At 27.8% G+C, this 16541-nt stretch overlaps 2 protein-coding genes across 2 annotated transcripts; one reads left to right on the top strand and one right to left on the bottom strand.

Annotated features, from left to right (window-relative positions):
• Window positions 1–2154, top strand: LOC126896925 (uncharacterized). Its single transcript, XM_050670118.1, has 2 exons — window positions 1–944; window positions 1030–2154. Exons 1-2 carry the CDS (start codon window positions 52–54, stop codon window positions 1856–1858), a joined length of 1722 nt encoding a protein of 573 aa, XP_050526075.1. The 5' UTR covers window positions 1–51; the 3' UTR covers window positions 1859–2154.
• Window positions 2155–8462: 6308 nt separating this feature from the next.
• LOC126896947 (uncharacterized) lies at window positions 8463–16520 on the bottom strand. The gene is made up of 4 exons (XM_050670192.1): window positions 16391–16520; window positions 11090–11249; window positions 10167–10406; window positions 8463–8629 (listed from the first exon to the last, which is right to left on the bottom strand). The coding sequence occupies exons 1-4, from the start codon at window positions 16445–16447 to the stop codon at window positions 8568–8570; spliced, it is 519 nt and encodes a 172-aa protein (XP_050526149.1). The 5' UTR covers window positions 16448–16520; the 3' UTR covers window positions 8463–8567.
• Between the last annotated feature and the right edge of the window lie 21 nt (window positions 16521–16541).

Genomic DNA, 16541 nt, shown 5'->3' on the forward strand with positions numbered 1-16541 from the left:
TTTAACTTTTCTGTTAAATGAAATTTTTTTGATTTCAAACAAATTTTGACAATGAAAATTGAATTTTTCATATTAATGTTTTTTATTAAAAGTATATCTTTTGAAGTTGGACTTGTTGATTGTAAAATACATGATGTAGGTCTAAGAAAAGAATATATAACATATTTTAAACAAGTAACCAAACACTTACGAATTCAAATAAAACAATCAACTTTGAATCACATATCAATAAGGATTGAAAATGATAAAATTATGAGCCTACAAGAAATTCTAAAAAATAAATTTCATGGTATTAATTATTCAATAAAAATATATTATATAATAGTTGAATTAATTAACTTTTTATTTGCTGAAGTTCTACAAAAATTTACTGAACACTTAATAATTATTATAAATAATTGTGAACATTTTTTTGAAAAAAATTCATTTCAAAATGCAATTTACTGCATAGTAGTACTTTTAAATGCAGTTAAAAAGTCAAATAAAATGTTTGAATATTTATACAAAGCGATAACATTTATTGATTACTTAGATATGAAGTTACTGAATAGTTCATTAAATCACCCAAAAACGGTAATAGATAACATTTATACTGTTAAACATTATACTTATAGAATGAAAACATCAGAAATGATAAATTATGTAGATAATGACGAAAGTTTTAAAATTGAAAAAGCTAAAGAAGATTACGAAGAAATAAATAATTTCGTCAATAATGTAATTGCCATAACACGTGAATTTTTTAAAAACAATATTAATATTATAAACAATGCAAGGGAATTGAATTTAAGAGAAAAATACTTAGATGATAGCATTACTAAAGATTATAATATTCAGTTTGTCGATTTAATTAATGAAAAGTTAAACAATTACTATTTACAAATAATTCATGATTATTACTTCAAAATTGGATTCTATGAATTACTTCAACCTATTGCAGCTGAGTAAGTGTTATTTTTACTAAATTTTTTTCTCACTGAAAAAAGTGTATTTAAATAAACTGATTTACACAAATATTTTTTATTTAAGGCTCAAACCTCCTCAGAACAATAAATTTCCTCAACATAGAGCAATTGAAGTACTAAATACTTTGTTCCGCGAAGGGAATTGGGAGCAACTAAAACATAACAGAATAATAATTGATGATGAAATAATCACTACTAATCGAATTATTAGAGACCCTGTAAATGATTTTAATTTTAGTCTAAAAAAAAAATACTTTACACAAATGATAAAGTGTCAATATACTGAAGTATTTAAAAATTATAATACATATATGTCCGCAGTAGTACAAACATGCAACAATGAAATGATGAAAAGTAATTTAAATGGCTTTGTTGATTGTATTTTTAATTTTCTTAATGTGGTTCATGGTTCAAAAGAAATTTTTAAAAATATGTTGATAGCTTTAGATATATTAAAAGTTGAATCAATTTTGGATATTAAGGTTTATGCACATTCATCATTAACTTATACATATAATTTATTAAGTGATTTTTTGTCCGGAATTGTACAACTTACGTTAACAAGAGATAGATTTGTAAATCTATCTTTAGATGAAATAGAGATAAATGTTAATAAATTTTTTAGAGATTTTAGTATAACACGGCGTTATTTTAATCAAAGGATATATCAACTAAAAAATTTTATCAATCTACGTTGCTCAATTGAAGTTTTAGAAAAAGATCAATTAATAGAATCATGGAAAACTGAAGTTATGTCAATGAATACTAACATTATAGAAAGTCCAATACTTGTGTATGAATACGCATTGAAACAATTTAGGACATTTTGTGATATTGCTATTTTACGTGAATTCGATTATTTAGGGTTTAATAAAATAATTAGAAATAATTAAAAATTTTATTTTAAATAAAAAAAAATTTTTTATTACAAAATTTATGTAGTAATATTTAAATATAATTTTTAATTATTATCAGGATAACAATTTTAGCAATTTAAATTGTCGATGAATCATAACATATCGTATTGGATTACTTTTATCTAATACAATTTTTAACATTTTTTAGTTACTTATTAAAACTATAAACCTATATGATGAGCTTTATAGTAAATTTCCATATCAATGTACTTATTCTTTATATAATTGTGAAAAGTTGCTTGGTTATAATTTCAATAAAAATATTGCACCTCGTCTTGTGTCTCAAAACATATTTTTCTACATAATAAAAATTAACTATCATTTGTTTTCTTTTAATTTGTATTTAATTTTTTTCAAAAAAAAACTTTGGTGTTTTGCAACTGAAGGGACAGAGAGTAACAAATGTGTTGTTGCTTAACTCTGCACCTATTCACTCAAGTAAAGGAATGAATGGACTGTAATCGGAACTTCTTTGTAGTTACTCACACACAAGACTAAATGTAGGAGGGGATGCCTATACAAAATTGTTGGATGTTAATAAGCAGGCAACAATGATAAACTTAACTACTAAGAGTAGTATATGTAGGCGGGTATAAGCCCTTTAAGGTGCCAACAAATGACGTCATCAATTGTTTTCGGTAAACAATGGGTGCACAGCTACCCCGTTTCTGCATGCGCACTGACTGGTTGGTCGGTTCTCCCGTACAAGGAAAACCTCAGAAACCACTGTTACATCATGTACGACATGCCGTACAACACAGCTATAAGCAAAGTTAAATATATTTTCAATTTCCTGATAACAATAGCAGAAGTTATTGATTAAATACTAGTTTATTACTTTATAGTACCTTTCTTGTCGCTGTCTATGTAGAGTTGTTTAAATCGAAAAAAATTGACTAATGTTATCTTAAAATCTGTTTTGAAAAACAAATCATATCCGATGATGTTATTGTTATATTTCAACTAGTGTTCGCATAGCTCTTTTAGAGTGCGTTATTAATATACGTTTATTTTTTTATTAAATATTCTTCTTATTTTGTGAACATGAGTACAAATAGAAAATGGTTAAAAGTGAAAAACTACAAAATGTTTTAAATCAAATGACGAAGTTAACTAACTTTTTTAACAAAACAGTTTCTTTTACATTTTATACAAGAATTAGTGACGATAAAACTATCGATATTAATGCTTTTAGTGGGCCATGTCGTATACGAGGGTGAATCAAATATTAACGGGACTTGATTTTTAGAAATTTTGTAAGTACAGTAACAAAAATTATGAACATACTTTATTTTTCTATATAATCTCCTTTTCTATTTACACATTTTTCCCATCGAATTGGAAGCTTTTTGATTCCGTCATCAAAGAATGAAACTGGTCGCGTCTGTAACCAATTGCGCACGAACGTTTCTACACCTTCGTCGTCGTCAAAGCGGTGACCTCCCAGTTCTTCTTTAAGTGGTCCAAACATGTGGTAGTCACACGGAGACAGATCAGGACTGTAAGGCGGATGTTCCAATGTTGCCCAATGAATTTCTTCTAATTTTTCTCGGGTTAATGCAGCTGTGTGGGGCCGAGCGTTGTCATGGAGCAAAATTGCACTTCGTATAGGCATGTCTCGCCTTTTTTGTCGATAGGCTAGTTTCACTTTATCGAGCAATTGGCAGTAGTACGCAGCATTAATTGTACGCCGTTCATGGAGAAAATCGATGAGCAGTATGCCTCTGCAATCCCAAAAAATCGTCGCAAGAACTTTACCGGCAGAAAGACGAGTCTTGGCTTTCCGTGGTGCTGCTTCTCCAGGTTTTCGCCACTCCATGCTTGCCTGCTTAGACTCTGGGGTATAATGGTGCACCCACGTCTCATCACAGGTGACAATGTGTCTCAAAAAATCATCCCCCTCAGTTTGATATCGTGCCAGAGTCTCTCACACACTGCAAAACGGTTTAAATACGTTGCTCAACAGACGTGTGAACTTCTTGCTCAGACATGATGCTACTGACGGCCGATCTGTTTGGACGAGTCAAACCAACTTACTCCCCTCCACTTCACATTCCCACTCAACATATATCACGATGTCACGTTGCTCACTTCACCTCAGAAGCGTTAAAAAGAAAAGTCCCGTTAATATTTGATTCACCCTCGTATTTCAAACATCTTTAGAAACACAACTTGTAATTGACGGATTTAATGAATTGAGAAATGTTGTTGACCGTTTTAGTTACCATGAAAATAGTATAGAGCATAGAGAATCTCTATTAGAGATGCTATTATTACTATGAAGAGTGTGGCAGCGAAGAGTCCGGCTAGGCTCTAGGACAAACACTTTAATATTCGCACATGACATATATATTATAACTATTTTACCATTTAAAACATTTTCATTTTTGATAAAAATGTAAAATTAAAAATACAGAACGATTGGCTAATTATATCTCACGTAATATCTTAAAAAATACAAGTGTTATTAACAATTTTTTTTTTAATCATTATAGATCTTTGATGAGAAGTTTCATAAGAAAATTAAAATTTCTAACACCATCCCTTATGCTTAAAACTTGTATCAACTTCATATTTTCAAATAGCAACCATATTTATTTTTATACCATTAGATTAAGTTAAATAAAAAAAAAAAAGTAAGCACAGTGGGGTGGCGGCACAGTGGGGTCGTGGCATAGTTGGATCCAGTATAGATGATATCTGACAGTGATTAAAATCACTATCATAAAAAACGCTTCGATGCAAATCTGTAGATAGTGTTTAATTAAAAAAAAAATTTGTCAAAAAAGTAGGTCAAGTGAGAGCTGAGAAAATAAATGATAGCTACAAAAAAAAACCACATAGTAAAATAATATTAATATGAATTTCTTCTCACGAGAGAAGACTACAGTAATGGAATCCTTTATATTTATTGAAGTTATTGAATCTAAATGAGATAAAAATCAAATGATTTAAATATTTTTTTTTTAACTCAAAAAGAATTTAAAAAAAATTCAGTGCCACAGTCATGAAAGACCCAAGTGTTACCGTCTCAAAAACCGTACGTCTCATTCGTCACTTAATAAAAATGGAAATTTAGCTAATTCAAATTTTTTTTTTTTTNTGATTTTTTTAATTTTTTATTTTCTTAGAATTTTTATTTTATATTTCCAATGACTTAATTATATTATTATTAATTGATATTGGTAGAAAGAAGATCACGGCACCACTTACGTTTTAAACGTCTGGGTGGGTCTCCAGGTATGGACAAGGTTGAGAGGTTTTTTATTAGGGGATTTGAGTGGGAGAGTAATTTACTGTGGAATCTTTTATAGTAGGAAATGGCTTCTTCATGAACTGTTTTTAAGTTGAGATCGTTATGAAGTGTATAATTAGAGATATAAGGAGGTGCATTGATTAGTTTTCTTAAGACAATATTCTGAAAGCATTGAATTTTATTGGTATTGGATTTTTTAGCATTTCCCCATAACTGAAGGCCGTAAGTCCATATGGGTTTTAAAAGGGATTTATAAATTAAAAGTTTAACATTAAAGTTTGAAAATTTATTGTTTGTGATTAATGATTTGAGTAACCGCAGACGGCTATTTAACAACGAGCGTTTATTTTTAATGTGCTGAGCCCACGTGAGCCGACTATCTAGTGTAAGTCCGAGATACTTGACAGAAGAATAGGAGGGGATTTGTACTCCATATAGGGAGACACCAGGACAAGGGAGAAGTCTTAAAGTAAAGGTAGTATGAACTGATTTTGATTGATTAATTTTAAATCGCCATTTAGTGTACCATTCTTCCATTAGGTGTAGGTGATTTTGCAAATTGACGGATGCAATCTGTGGGTCAGAGTTATAGGATAAGATAGCTTTGTCATCAGCATAATCTGCAACAATGGTGTTAGGAGTTGTGGGTTGGTCTGAGGTATAGATATTAAAAAGGATTGGGGATAGGATACCTCCTTGTGGGACTCCCGCATTTATAGAGGCTATGTCAGATACTGAAGAACCAAGACGAATTTGGAAAAAACGATCAGTTAAATAGGATTTAAAAAACAGGTAGTAAGAGGGATGCAAACATTTTTTTAATTTATATAAGAGGCCGTCATGCCATACCCTATCAAAGGCCTGTGAGATGTCAAGAAACGCACTTGTGCAATATAATTTTTTTTCAAGCGAATACGATATAACATCTACTACTCTATGGATTTGATGTATAGTGGAGTGAGAAGCCCTAAAACCAAATTGGGAATTAGGCAGTATATTATTGACAGTGAGACAGCAAAGTATTCTTTTAAGTAATAATTTTTCAAAAATTTTTGCAAAGAACGGTAACAGACTTATTGGTCTAAATGATGTTGGTAGGTCAGGGGGTTTATTAGGTTTAGGAACTAATATGATAGTTGAAAATTTCCATAATAGAGGGAAATAAGAGAGTCTAATGATTGCATTAAATATATGGGTTAAATGTATAATAGCTTTTTTTGGAAGGCATTTTGCAACTTCAGCTGTTATAAGGTCAAAACCAGGGGATTTGTTGGAAGGGTATCTAGCAATAGTGAATTTTACGTCATTTGGAGTAAAACATTTAACTGGAAGATAGAGTGGTAAAGGTGCATCAAGGTATGTCATTACAGAACTAGTCATTTCAGGTGAATGTATATTCGGATGAGGTTTGAAAGTGTCAGCTAGATGTTCTTTGAATAACTCTGCCTTTTCCAAGTCAGAGATAGCTAGACTTCCGTTATTTTTTTTAATTGGGAGATTAGTTGTTTTATATCTAAGAGCTTGTTTGGTAGCTCTCCACAGGCTACCATCCTTAGATGTTAGGCTACATAAGTAATTTTTAATTCAAATTTTAAAATTATTTTTCTCGACTTCAAAGAAACAAAGAAATTTAAATATGATTAATTTTTTATACTGTCATTTAAATTGATATAATATTTATGAAAATCAGTGTAATCCTCTTATAATAAAATCAAATACAAAACCAAGAATTTTAACATAATAATAGCATATTTTTAAATACGGTAGCTATTTTCACCATGTATTCTCCTAATAAGATATTTTAAAATAAAATAAAATACAAAACCTAGAATTTTAATAGAAAAATAGCATATTTTTGAATACGGTAACCATTTTCGCATAGAAGATAGGTCGTCGGGACAAATTTTTTCTTTCATTTTATAGTACATAAAATAAGCTTTAATTTGATATATGTTTAAAGGACGCAGTATTTCCGGAACATTTTCAAAAATTAAGTTGAAAAAGTTAGTTTTTGTAAAAAAGTTGCTATTTTAAATCCCCTTTGTGAGCAGAATAAGTGTTAGATTTTCAAAAAAAATGATATCAAACGAAAAGAAATTACCTAAGGTTTCAATATAAAATAATATTATTTTGATTTGTTAATATTTGAAAAAATTATGGCAGTTTTAAGAAAAAAAGTGAAAAAAATGACAAAATATACCGATTTTTAAATTTGTAATTTTTTTGGATATTTACCCCATTTGCGGGGAACGAGGGAAAATTTATCAATTTTTAAGGGTAATGTCTTCAACTAGATATGATTTGTGATCTTTTGACGTATTGTTGAAAGAAATCGGTCTAGTGAGAGCTGAGAAAAAACAGACATAAAAAAAAAAAAAAAACACATCATGGTAAAATTAATACCTTCTCAGCTTCGCATCGAAGCTAAAATATTTTGTAAAAGAAATATTTTATTTTATTTAATATGAAGTGCTCCACAGCTCTTTATTGTTTAGGATTTATTAAGAAAAAATTTTAACAGACACGAATATTATAGGTCGTAAATTAATAAGCGCTATTGTGACTACGTGCGTTGACGCACTAAACTGGTAGCTCTTATCGCTACTTAAAATAATATTATGATCGTGATGGAAAAACTACTGAATTTTTTCATCAAATATCGTAAATTTTAAAGTAGCGTATCTTATTTAAAATTCATTATTTTTCAATTTACTAAATATTTATTTTTTTATGAGAAACAAAAATATATAAAAATAATATGGGGTTGCCATTTGAAAATCCGAAGTTGATTTCTATGTATAAGAAATGATGATATAAATTTAAATTAACTTGTGAAACAACTCATCAAAGATCCATAATGATTAAAAAAAAATTTTGTTTATAACACTTGTACTTTTAAAGATATTACGTGAGACATAGTGGGCCAATAAAATTAATTCTCTTTTTAATTAATTTTAGTTGATCGTCCCGTCGTCCAAGCCACGAGCCGCCACTGAAAAAAAATGTGTCTTTAACAAATCTTTGAGCTTTTATCATGAATTTACTGAAAATAGTAATTATAATATTTCCTGACTGCGTATTTATATTAACAATACCATTTTATAAATTCTCCTAAAATTTTAAAAGGCAGATAGCTCGGGAATAGACCTGCCGGGAAGAGCAGGTAGCACCGATTTCTTAAATTTAAACACTATCTACAGATTTTCATCGAAGCATTCCTTATGATAGTGATTTTAATCACTATACTATACTTACTAGTAGTTTCTTTCACTAATCTCTTTAAATTATTAAAAAAAAAAAAATAATAAAAAAAATTTTTACGACTTCTGTAATTTATGATTTATTAGTTTAATATTCAGTTTTTAAAATCTATTTCGGCAATTTTTACCAAATTATTTTAGTAAAATAATGATAAAACAACGAAGACTTCTAAACTACTTGCACTCGTAAATGTTGCGAATTTTGTGGGTCAGTTATATATGTAATAAAATCTGAAACAAAAAATTACATAAAAACCATAAGTTATATAAACGTAAGTTATAATACATTATAAATGTACTGGATCATAATGAAAAATATCTTCAAAAATTAATTCTTAAATACCTTACCTAACATCTTGAACACTAATAATTAAACTTAAGATTATGTGTTTTATTCAGATAATATACACATATATAAGTTCTTATAATAATACAACATTTCCAAACATTATTTATAAAAATATGTTAACTATATCAAGTCTATATAGATTATTTCTACCTTTGACTTATTATTTTTTACCTTAGCAAAAACGTTAATAATAAAAATAATAAAGTTTCTATAAGTTTATTCTTAATTTATTTAATGCAAAGATGTGTGTATCGCAGCTAGAGACAGGAGTTATATGCATTTATAAATTTTTGTTTCAGCCATTTTCACAACACTCAAGATTGTGCAAATTTGTTTTTGGAATATACAATATCCTGAAAATATTTCTCATTTTGTCCCCTTAAATAATTATAAATAAGCCCCATAAATCCTCATAATACTATAATCACAGTTAAGTCACATTGCTAGGTTTTTTACAAATTTGTACTGGATGATAATGATTTTAGAGTAACTTAACAAAATAAATCATAAAAATTTGTAACACAGTGGTGACGTGGCATAGTGGGACATGTATAGATGAAATATGACAGTGATAAAAATTATTATCATAAGAAACGCTTTGATGCAAATCTGTAGATAGTATTGAATTTTGAAATTAGTGGATTAGTGAAGAGGCAAAATAATTAAAATAAGGATAAATTTATATTTAATATAAGTTAGATTCATGTAAATTTTATATTTATTGGCGAACTCATTAGTATGGCAAACCCTTTATTGTATTTTAAAATAAACAAAAAAAAAAAATTTGAACACAAAAATAGCATGTTTTTTAACTACGGTAGCCATTTGCATAGAGAAAATAGATCGTCGGGACAATTTTTTTTAAATTTATATTACGTAACTTAAGCTTTAATTTAACATAAGTTTAAAGGACGCAGTATTTCCGGAACATTTTCAAAAGTTAAGTTGAAGACATTGACCTTTGTGAAAAAGTTGCTATTTTGAATCCACCTCTGTGGGTAGTTAAGGGTCAGATTTTCAAATGCATTATATCAAATAAAGGAGAATTCCATAAGGATTCTTTAATAAGAATTATATTGTTTTGTTTATTTTTAGAAATTTTATGGTAGTTATAAGAAAAAAAAAGTTTAAAATAGTCGAAATATACAAATTTAAAAAATTGTAATTTTCTTAGAGTATTACCCCATTTACAGTGAACAAGAGAAATATTTCAATTATTAATAGCAATGTCTTCAACTATGATTTGTGATCTTTATACATATCGTTGAAAGAAATCTATCTGGTGAGAGCTGAGAAAAATTAAGAAAAACAAAAAAAAAAGAACACATTATTGTAAAATTAATACCTTCTCAGCTTCGTATCCAGCTAAAAAATTATTAGGTATTCACTGCAATTAATATAAAAATATATTTTTGTTACTTCTATAATTAAATGAGGTAGTATCTTCCTTGACACCAAATGACATCATTAAAATTCCGAATACTGAATTTTCGATATCTTGATTTTCCCTTACTAAGAGTTCTGCAACAACTTTATCAATTATATTAGAACTGTTTACGTCTTGATTCGCAAACATTTGTTCGAGTATTACTTCTTGATTTTGTTGTAAAAAATCAGCTAAATGTAAGAGATCATCAATTAGAAACTTCGCGTCCACATCTGTAAAAAAAATTGATAATATTTATATTGTCTATTGATATTTTTCTTTGCATAGTTATTTGTTTAATACAAATATTAAACATGTATAATATACATTAAAGTAAAATGAATGGACTTCATCATTTATTAAACAAATAATATTAAAAATTCAAATGTAATTTATTATTAAAATAAAACCTCAAACATTTTAATTAACTCAAAATATGTATTCCTATTTGAAAAAACAAATTTTAAACCCTTACAAGGCAAAAGGAATGAACTTAAAAAGTATTACGTCACTAATAATTCAAAAATAATAATTATTTAAAGTAAAATAAAATGTTTAAATTATTTTATTTTTTGAGTAATTGAGCGAGTTATGATAAAAAAATCACTCTTTTTATTATATTATAGTGTATATTATATATATAATTATAATATAACTTACATTATAAAAAAACATAATATTAATAATACCAAAAAAAATACTTTTATAGAGATGAGTTTAATGTAAATTTAAAATCATAATTTTTCAATTATTTTTGTTTTTATTTGTATAATTTCAGTTTGAAGAAATATATAACCAGCTATGTATATCAAAATTTCAATGTTTTTTTTGTAAATTAACATGTGTAAATTATAATTAACAATATTTAAGTTATGTTACTTATGTTTTTAAAGTAAAGTATATATCTTTTTATTACCAATACTTATGGGATCAAATAGCGCTTGAAATCTATTAATGTTATAACCGTGTCTATGTAATGCTTCTATAAAAATAGTAGGAGAAATAAAACTGTCTTCATCTAAAAATTGCAAAATGTTAACTTCAAACTCTTCCAGTATCCCATCTATGTGCTCATTCTAAAGAATATATAAATAATTTTTTTATGTAAGACATATATATATTGTGACATCACTTTTTAGCAATGAATATTAGGCATGTTCAGAGCAATTAATTTATATATGAATTGATTACCGAATGAATAAAAAATGTTTACAAACCGAAAACGGATAAAGCTCGAGTCCTAAAATGGATGTGGGTACCCGATTATTACTCGAAACACTCCTACAGAACATTTTATTTAAATTTCTCATTATCAAAAAATATCTATATAGTTTAAGTTATTGCATCACTTTAAAGGACTAATAAAAGGACTGCGAATAGACTTTATTAATTTGATTTCCGAGGCTAATATTATTTGTGAGTTTTGATATGATAATAATTGATTAATTAAGAAATATATAGTGATTGTTTAACTATGACTAACATAATATTTTTAAAAATATAGAATTATTTTTTCTTTTCGCGATTTAATAGCTTCTTACGTTTTTTCATTAAAAATTGGCATTTAATTTATCATTAAAAGTTTCAAAAAAATTATGTTGGGTCTGTTTATTTTATTTTCTAGCCATTAATGAATAACAATACTGCTGCCTTGATAAAAAAAGATAATATTTTTTAAATTACTAATTGAAAAGTCATATTCTTTAAAAGATCATTTTCTATATTTTAAGTTTGGTATACATATATGTTTGCATTATAGAAACTAAAGTTGATATAATTGTAATAGGAAAAGAAACAAAAGGTTAGGAAAATTTTTTTTTGAAAATAATAAAATATAGAATACTATTAAATATCGAAAAAAAAAATAATATTATTTTTATATTTTCAAAAATATTGAACCAGTTAAGCCATCACTCCGTATACAGTTTCAAAAAACTACAATTTTATTTAGTTAAATAATGTTCTTTTTTATTCCTATGGGGATACAAAAGTTAAGTGGTCTCTAACTTAATCTAGTAATAATAAAATAATATTTATGTTACAAAATGTACATTTTTAAATTTAAACCAAGTTATATGTTTTGGTGCCTTTTAAATGTCTTAATCATTGGAATTGTCCAATATTTGAATTTCTGCTAGATTTTCATGGTGTTTCAACCTTATTATGTCCCTACGTGCAAACCTAGTACAGTAGAATTCCGATAATCCGGCACGTTCGGGACCAGCTCCGTGCCGGACTATCGAAAATTCCGGTCTATCGGGCGGTGCCGTTTCCTTTTAGTGTAGGCTTTGCTATAAGAACAATTAGGTTAATAGTTAAACTAAAAATACAGTATGCAAATTCAAAAAAGTTTGTTTTACACTTCATATAATTTATGTGCAAGTACTGTAATACATATTTCATTTAGATTTAAAAAAGTCACGAATGTCTTTTTGTTTTCTTGATTTTTGGCGTTTAGTATAAAATTTATATCTAATAATTATGAAGATCAATAATTTCTGAAGCACTGTAGCTAGTACTGAGACACAGTTTACTACAATGTAAAAGGACACAAAACAACAATGCACAAAAAAATAGCGAAGACGCTTCGTGATTGATTAACTGTACTGCACTGCAACTGTATTTGTTGTGATAACTGAGACTAGCCGGCCGTGTAATACAACTTCCTGTTATCAAATTTTAAGCGCGCGTTCAGTGTATTCGGACCGGTCTAATTTTATCATATATACATATATGACAAAATTAGACTGGTCCGAGTACTACTATGTCCACTACTACGTATTGTTGGTGATTAGTTCTCTGCTCTATTGTAAATTCGTCCGGATGATCCCGAACACCCTGAAAATTTCCGAATAGCTTCTGATCGTTTTTATTTGCTTTAAAGGCATTTTTTTGGAGAAACCCATAATGCTTACAATTTTCCGGAGCGATGCCGGACTATCGGGCATTCCGGACTGTTGGATGCCGGATTATCGGATACTACTGTAACTTCGCCTGCTACTGTCAGCAGCATAATATCACGATGACTTACATCATTTCTATCGTGTCGGTAAACCGCGTCGGTAATACTAAGTGCGATATTTTAGCAGCGTTGTATAAACTCTATGTTGGACTTATTAGCACGACCCCACTATTGAATTCCGTAATTCCAGATGGGTATTATGATCTCTACATATAACAGACGTTTGTTTTATAATGATAACTAAGAATGTTTTCCAATTAACCAAAAATGTTTGCGCAGTTTATCTTTTACCTGCAGTCTTTTATAAAAAAAACCCATAAATAGAGGAAATCTCTAAAAAAAAAATACAAATTTAAATCGCTAATTTTCGAAAATATTTCAATTTTTTTTACTCATAACTGCCATAACTTTTTGAAAAAAATCTTAATGACACATAATTTTTTTTTATAGATGCATGGAGTCTTCATTTATCATTTGGTATATTTTGTTTATAAAACTGACCGTTTATCTGCCCACAGCAGGAGATTCAAAATAATAAATTTTTTACAAAAAGTTAACTTTTTCGAGTTAACTTTTGAAAGTGTTCCGGGAAGTCTGACATTTATATATATATATATATATATATATATATGTCTTAAATTAAAGCTTATGTAATATACTTTAACTTTATCTTTTTCTTGGTTTTCCTCTACTTTATTTCTTCATATTTCCTTTCTTTTTTCTGATCTTCACACCTCTAGCCTTTGATTTATTTCCTCCCTATTTTCTCCTATCAACACTATACAGTCATTGAACAACATGCTCCACAGCACTTCTCCTTGTACTTCTCTAGTTATTTCATTCATCACTGTAGAAAATAAGTAAGGTGCACTCCTACTTTTAGCCTAAAACATTTGGTTACTCACACACACTTTTTACCCTAGTACAAGTGCCATCATACTTATCCTCTATTATATTAATGTACATTTCGGGACTCCTTTTCTCAATAATGCCCACATTAAAATCTCTCCCGGTACTCTATCAAATGCTTTCTCCAAATCTATAAATACCATTCACAGCTTTTTCATCTTTTCCCTATACTTTTCTATAAGTTATTTCACATAAAATAATAGCTCCGTCGTTGACTTACCAGACATAAATCCAAACTTTTTTTTAGATACCGATGTCTCATTTCTTATTCTCTTACCAATTACCTTTTCCCAAATCATTATTAGCCGATGTAAAATCTATAAAATTATTACTTGATAAATATACTTGGATAAACTTAATTGAAACTTATATAACACTTGAATATTAACAATATTTTAAATATTTAAACCATGATGAATAATAATTTGTTGCTTTTAAGCTATATCTTCCTCTTAACATTTTTAATCGAAAAAATTACAACTTAACGGCTATAGATAAGATGTCCTAACAGCTGATGAGGCGTGAACACCATCACCTAACCACACCCATACAGCCAAATATTATCAGTATAAATCTCGCGCTTGGTGTGAAGAGCCTCTATCCCAACTATTTGGAATCTGCTCTACCCTATGATTTGAAAGTATTTTTACACAGATTGTTAACCTGACGCAACCTCATTATGGCTGAGGTCGCTAGTTAGAGGGCAAAGTGTCATTACTGTTATAGCTTCTATAAGGTTCCCACCCGGAAATAAATAGCAAAGAGCGCATCTGAACATTAGCGCTAAGTCTGAATAATCCGCTGCGATACACTCATTTTCTGTTATGTTTGAAAACTAAAAAAAAAAAGTGAAGTGGAAATTTTTCGGAGATGTATAATTTAATTTCTAAGAACAGCAAGATATCTTTTTAACTTGAATTATAGGACATATGCTAATTTAACATTAACAAACCTTTTAAAAAATGTTAATATTTTCGTGTGACTAAAAATTAAAAATTATTGCAGTCTATAAGTATTCAAATGTATATAATTTTATTAAAAACTGTTTATTGGCATAATTAAGTAATGTATAATTATTTGTATTTTTATAATATTTTGATAAAAAGTTAGATTAAAATGTAATACACATAGGTCTATTATACTTAATCCCCAGACGAAGAATTAGCCGCTACAATAATTTATAAAATTATACACATTTTATAAAAACAAATTTGCATTGGAGTAATGCATTGCATTACTCTTAGGTACGTGACGTATGCTAACGTACAAGGCCCTGTAAACTCAGTTAACGACCAAAAAAAATATCAGAACCTCGTTTAATTATTTTGCACAAGACCTCTAGCGCCGTCCCTAATAGTGTTGAACGCTGAATATGACCAAAAGTTGCAGAAGAGTGTAGATTTTACGCGTAGGATATGCAATCAAACATAAAGTATCAAAATTACCTATAAAAATTCTAATTTACTTATTTTAATAATCCCTAATTAAAAGGGCCCACTGGGAATCTATTTGGAGGACCATATTATATTCATACAAAACTCAAAATAAAAAATTAGTTGTTTTATTTTTATTTAGTTTCAATTTTTTAATTATAAATTGTCCATACGTAATGACTTCAATTAAAATAATAACATTTTACGAATACTCTATAAGATTTCAATTTTTAAGTTATTTCAGTCTCTTATATTCTTTATAAATTGTATAAAAAAGATAATACTTCGTTTTAAAACAAAAAATTTCTAACTATATTATTTTAAAAATTCAATTTTTTTAATAAATATTATGTACGTATATATCACGCTTTACTTAAAGTAAATACGATGTACAACATACAAATAATTCCATAGTTCAAACGTGTGAATTTATTTAATAATCTTTTTTTTTATTAATATTGATGTCTGTTTTCACCGTGGAGATAAAATAAAGTCCGAAATTTTTTTTTATTCTAGAATCGTTTTTTTTTCAATACATTTTAAAGTTTAGCGATTTTTAATCAATTTTCTATTAATAATTGGGTGTTTGGCACACAGTAATTGTCATATCTACATGTTTCACATAATTTTTTTTATTTACAAAATATTTTGATTATTGTTGCCTCCGGCATTATGATTACCAAAACTAATAAAGAATACTAAGTTTAGTTTTTTCATTTAATTCAATTCATTTCAAGAAATGAGAAAATGTGTGATTTTCATAAATTGATCACCTATAGATATTACTAAAAATAACCAAAAAAAAAATTAACAAAATTAATATGTATTTTTTAATTAATTGAATGATAATATACGATAACGAATCTCCCTGTATAAAAATTAATTGTGAACAATTAAAAACAACTCAACTTACGTTAATATTTGCTAAATTAACCATCCTGAACAAATAAAGTAAAAAATAAAAATACATTATTGATCTATTTAGTATATTGTACACCTAAATTTTATTAAAATTAAATTAGTCTTAAATGAAGTTTTAAGTTAAATAGACTTTGATCGAAAAT

This window comes from Daktulosphaira vitifoliae, unplaced genomic scaffold (assembly GCF_025091365.1).
Source record: "Daktulosphaira vitifoliae isolate Bord-2020 unplaced genomic scaffold, ASM2509136v1 Scaffold_1, whole genome shotgun sequence".
Taxonomy (NCBI): domain Eukaryota; kingdom Metazoa; phylum Arthropoda; class Insecta; order Hemiptera; family Phylloxeridae; genus Daktulosphaira; species Daktulosphaira vitifoliae.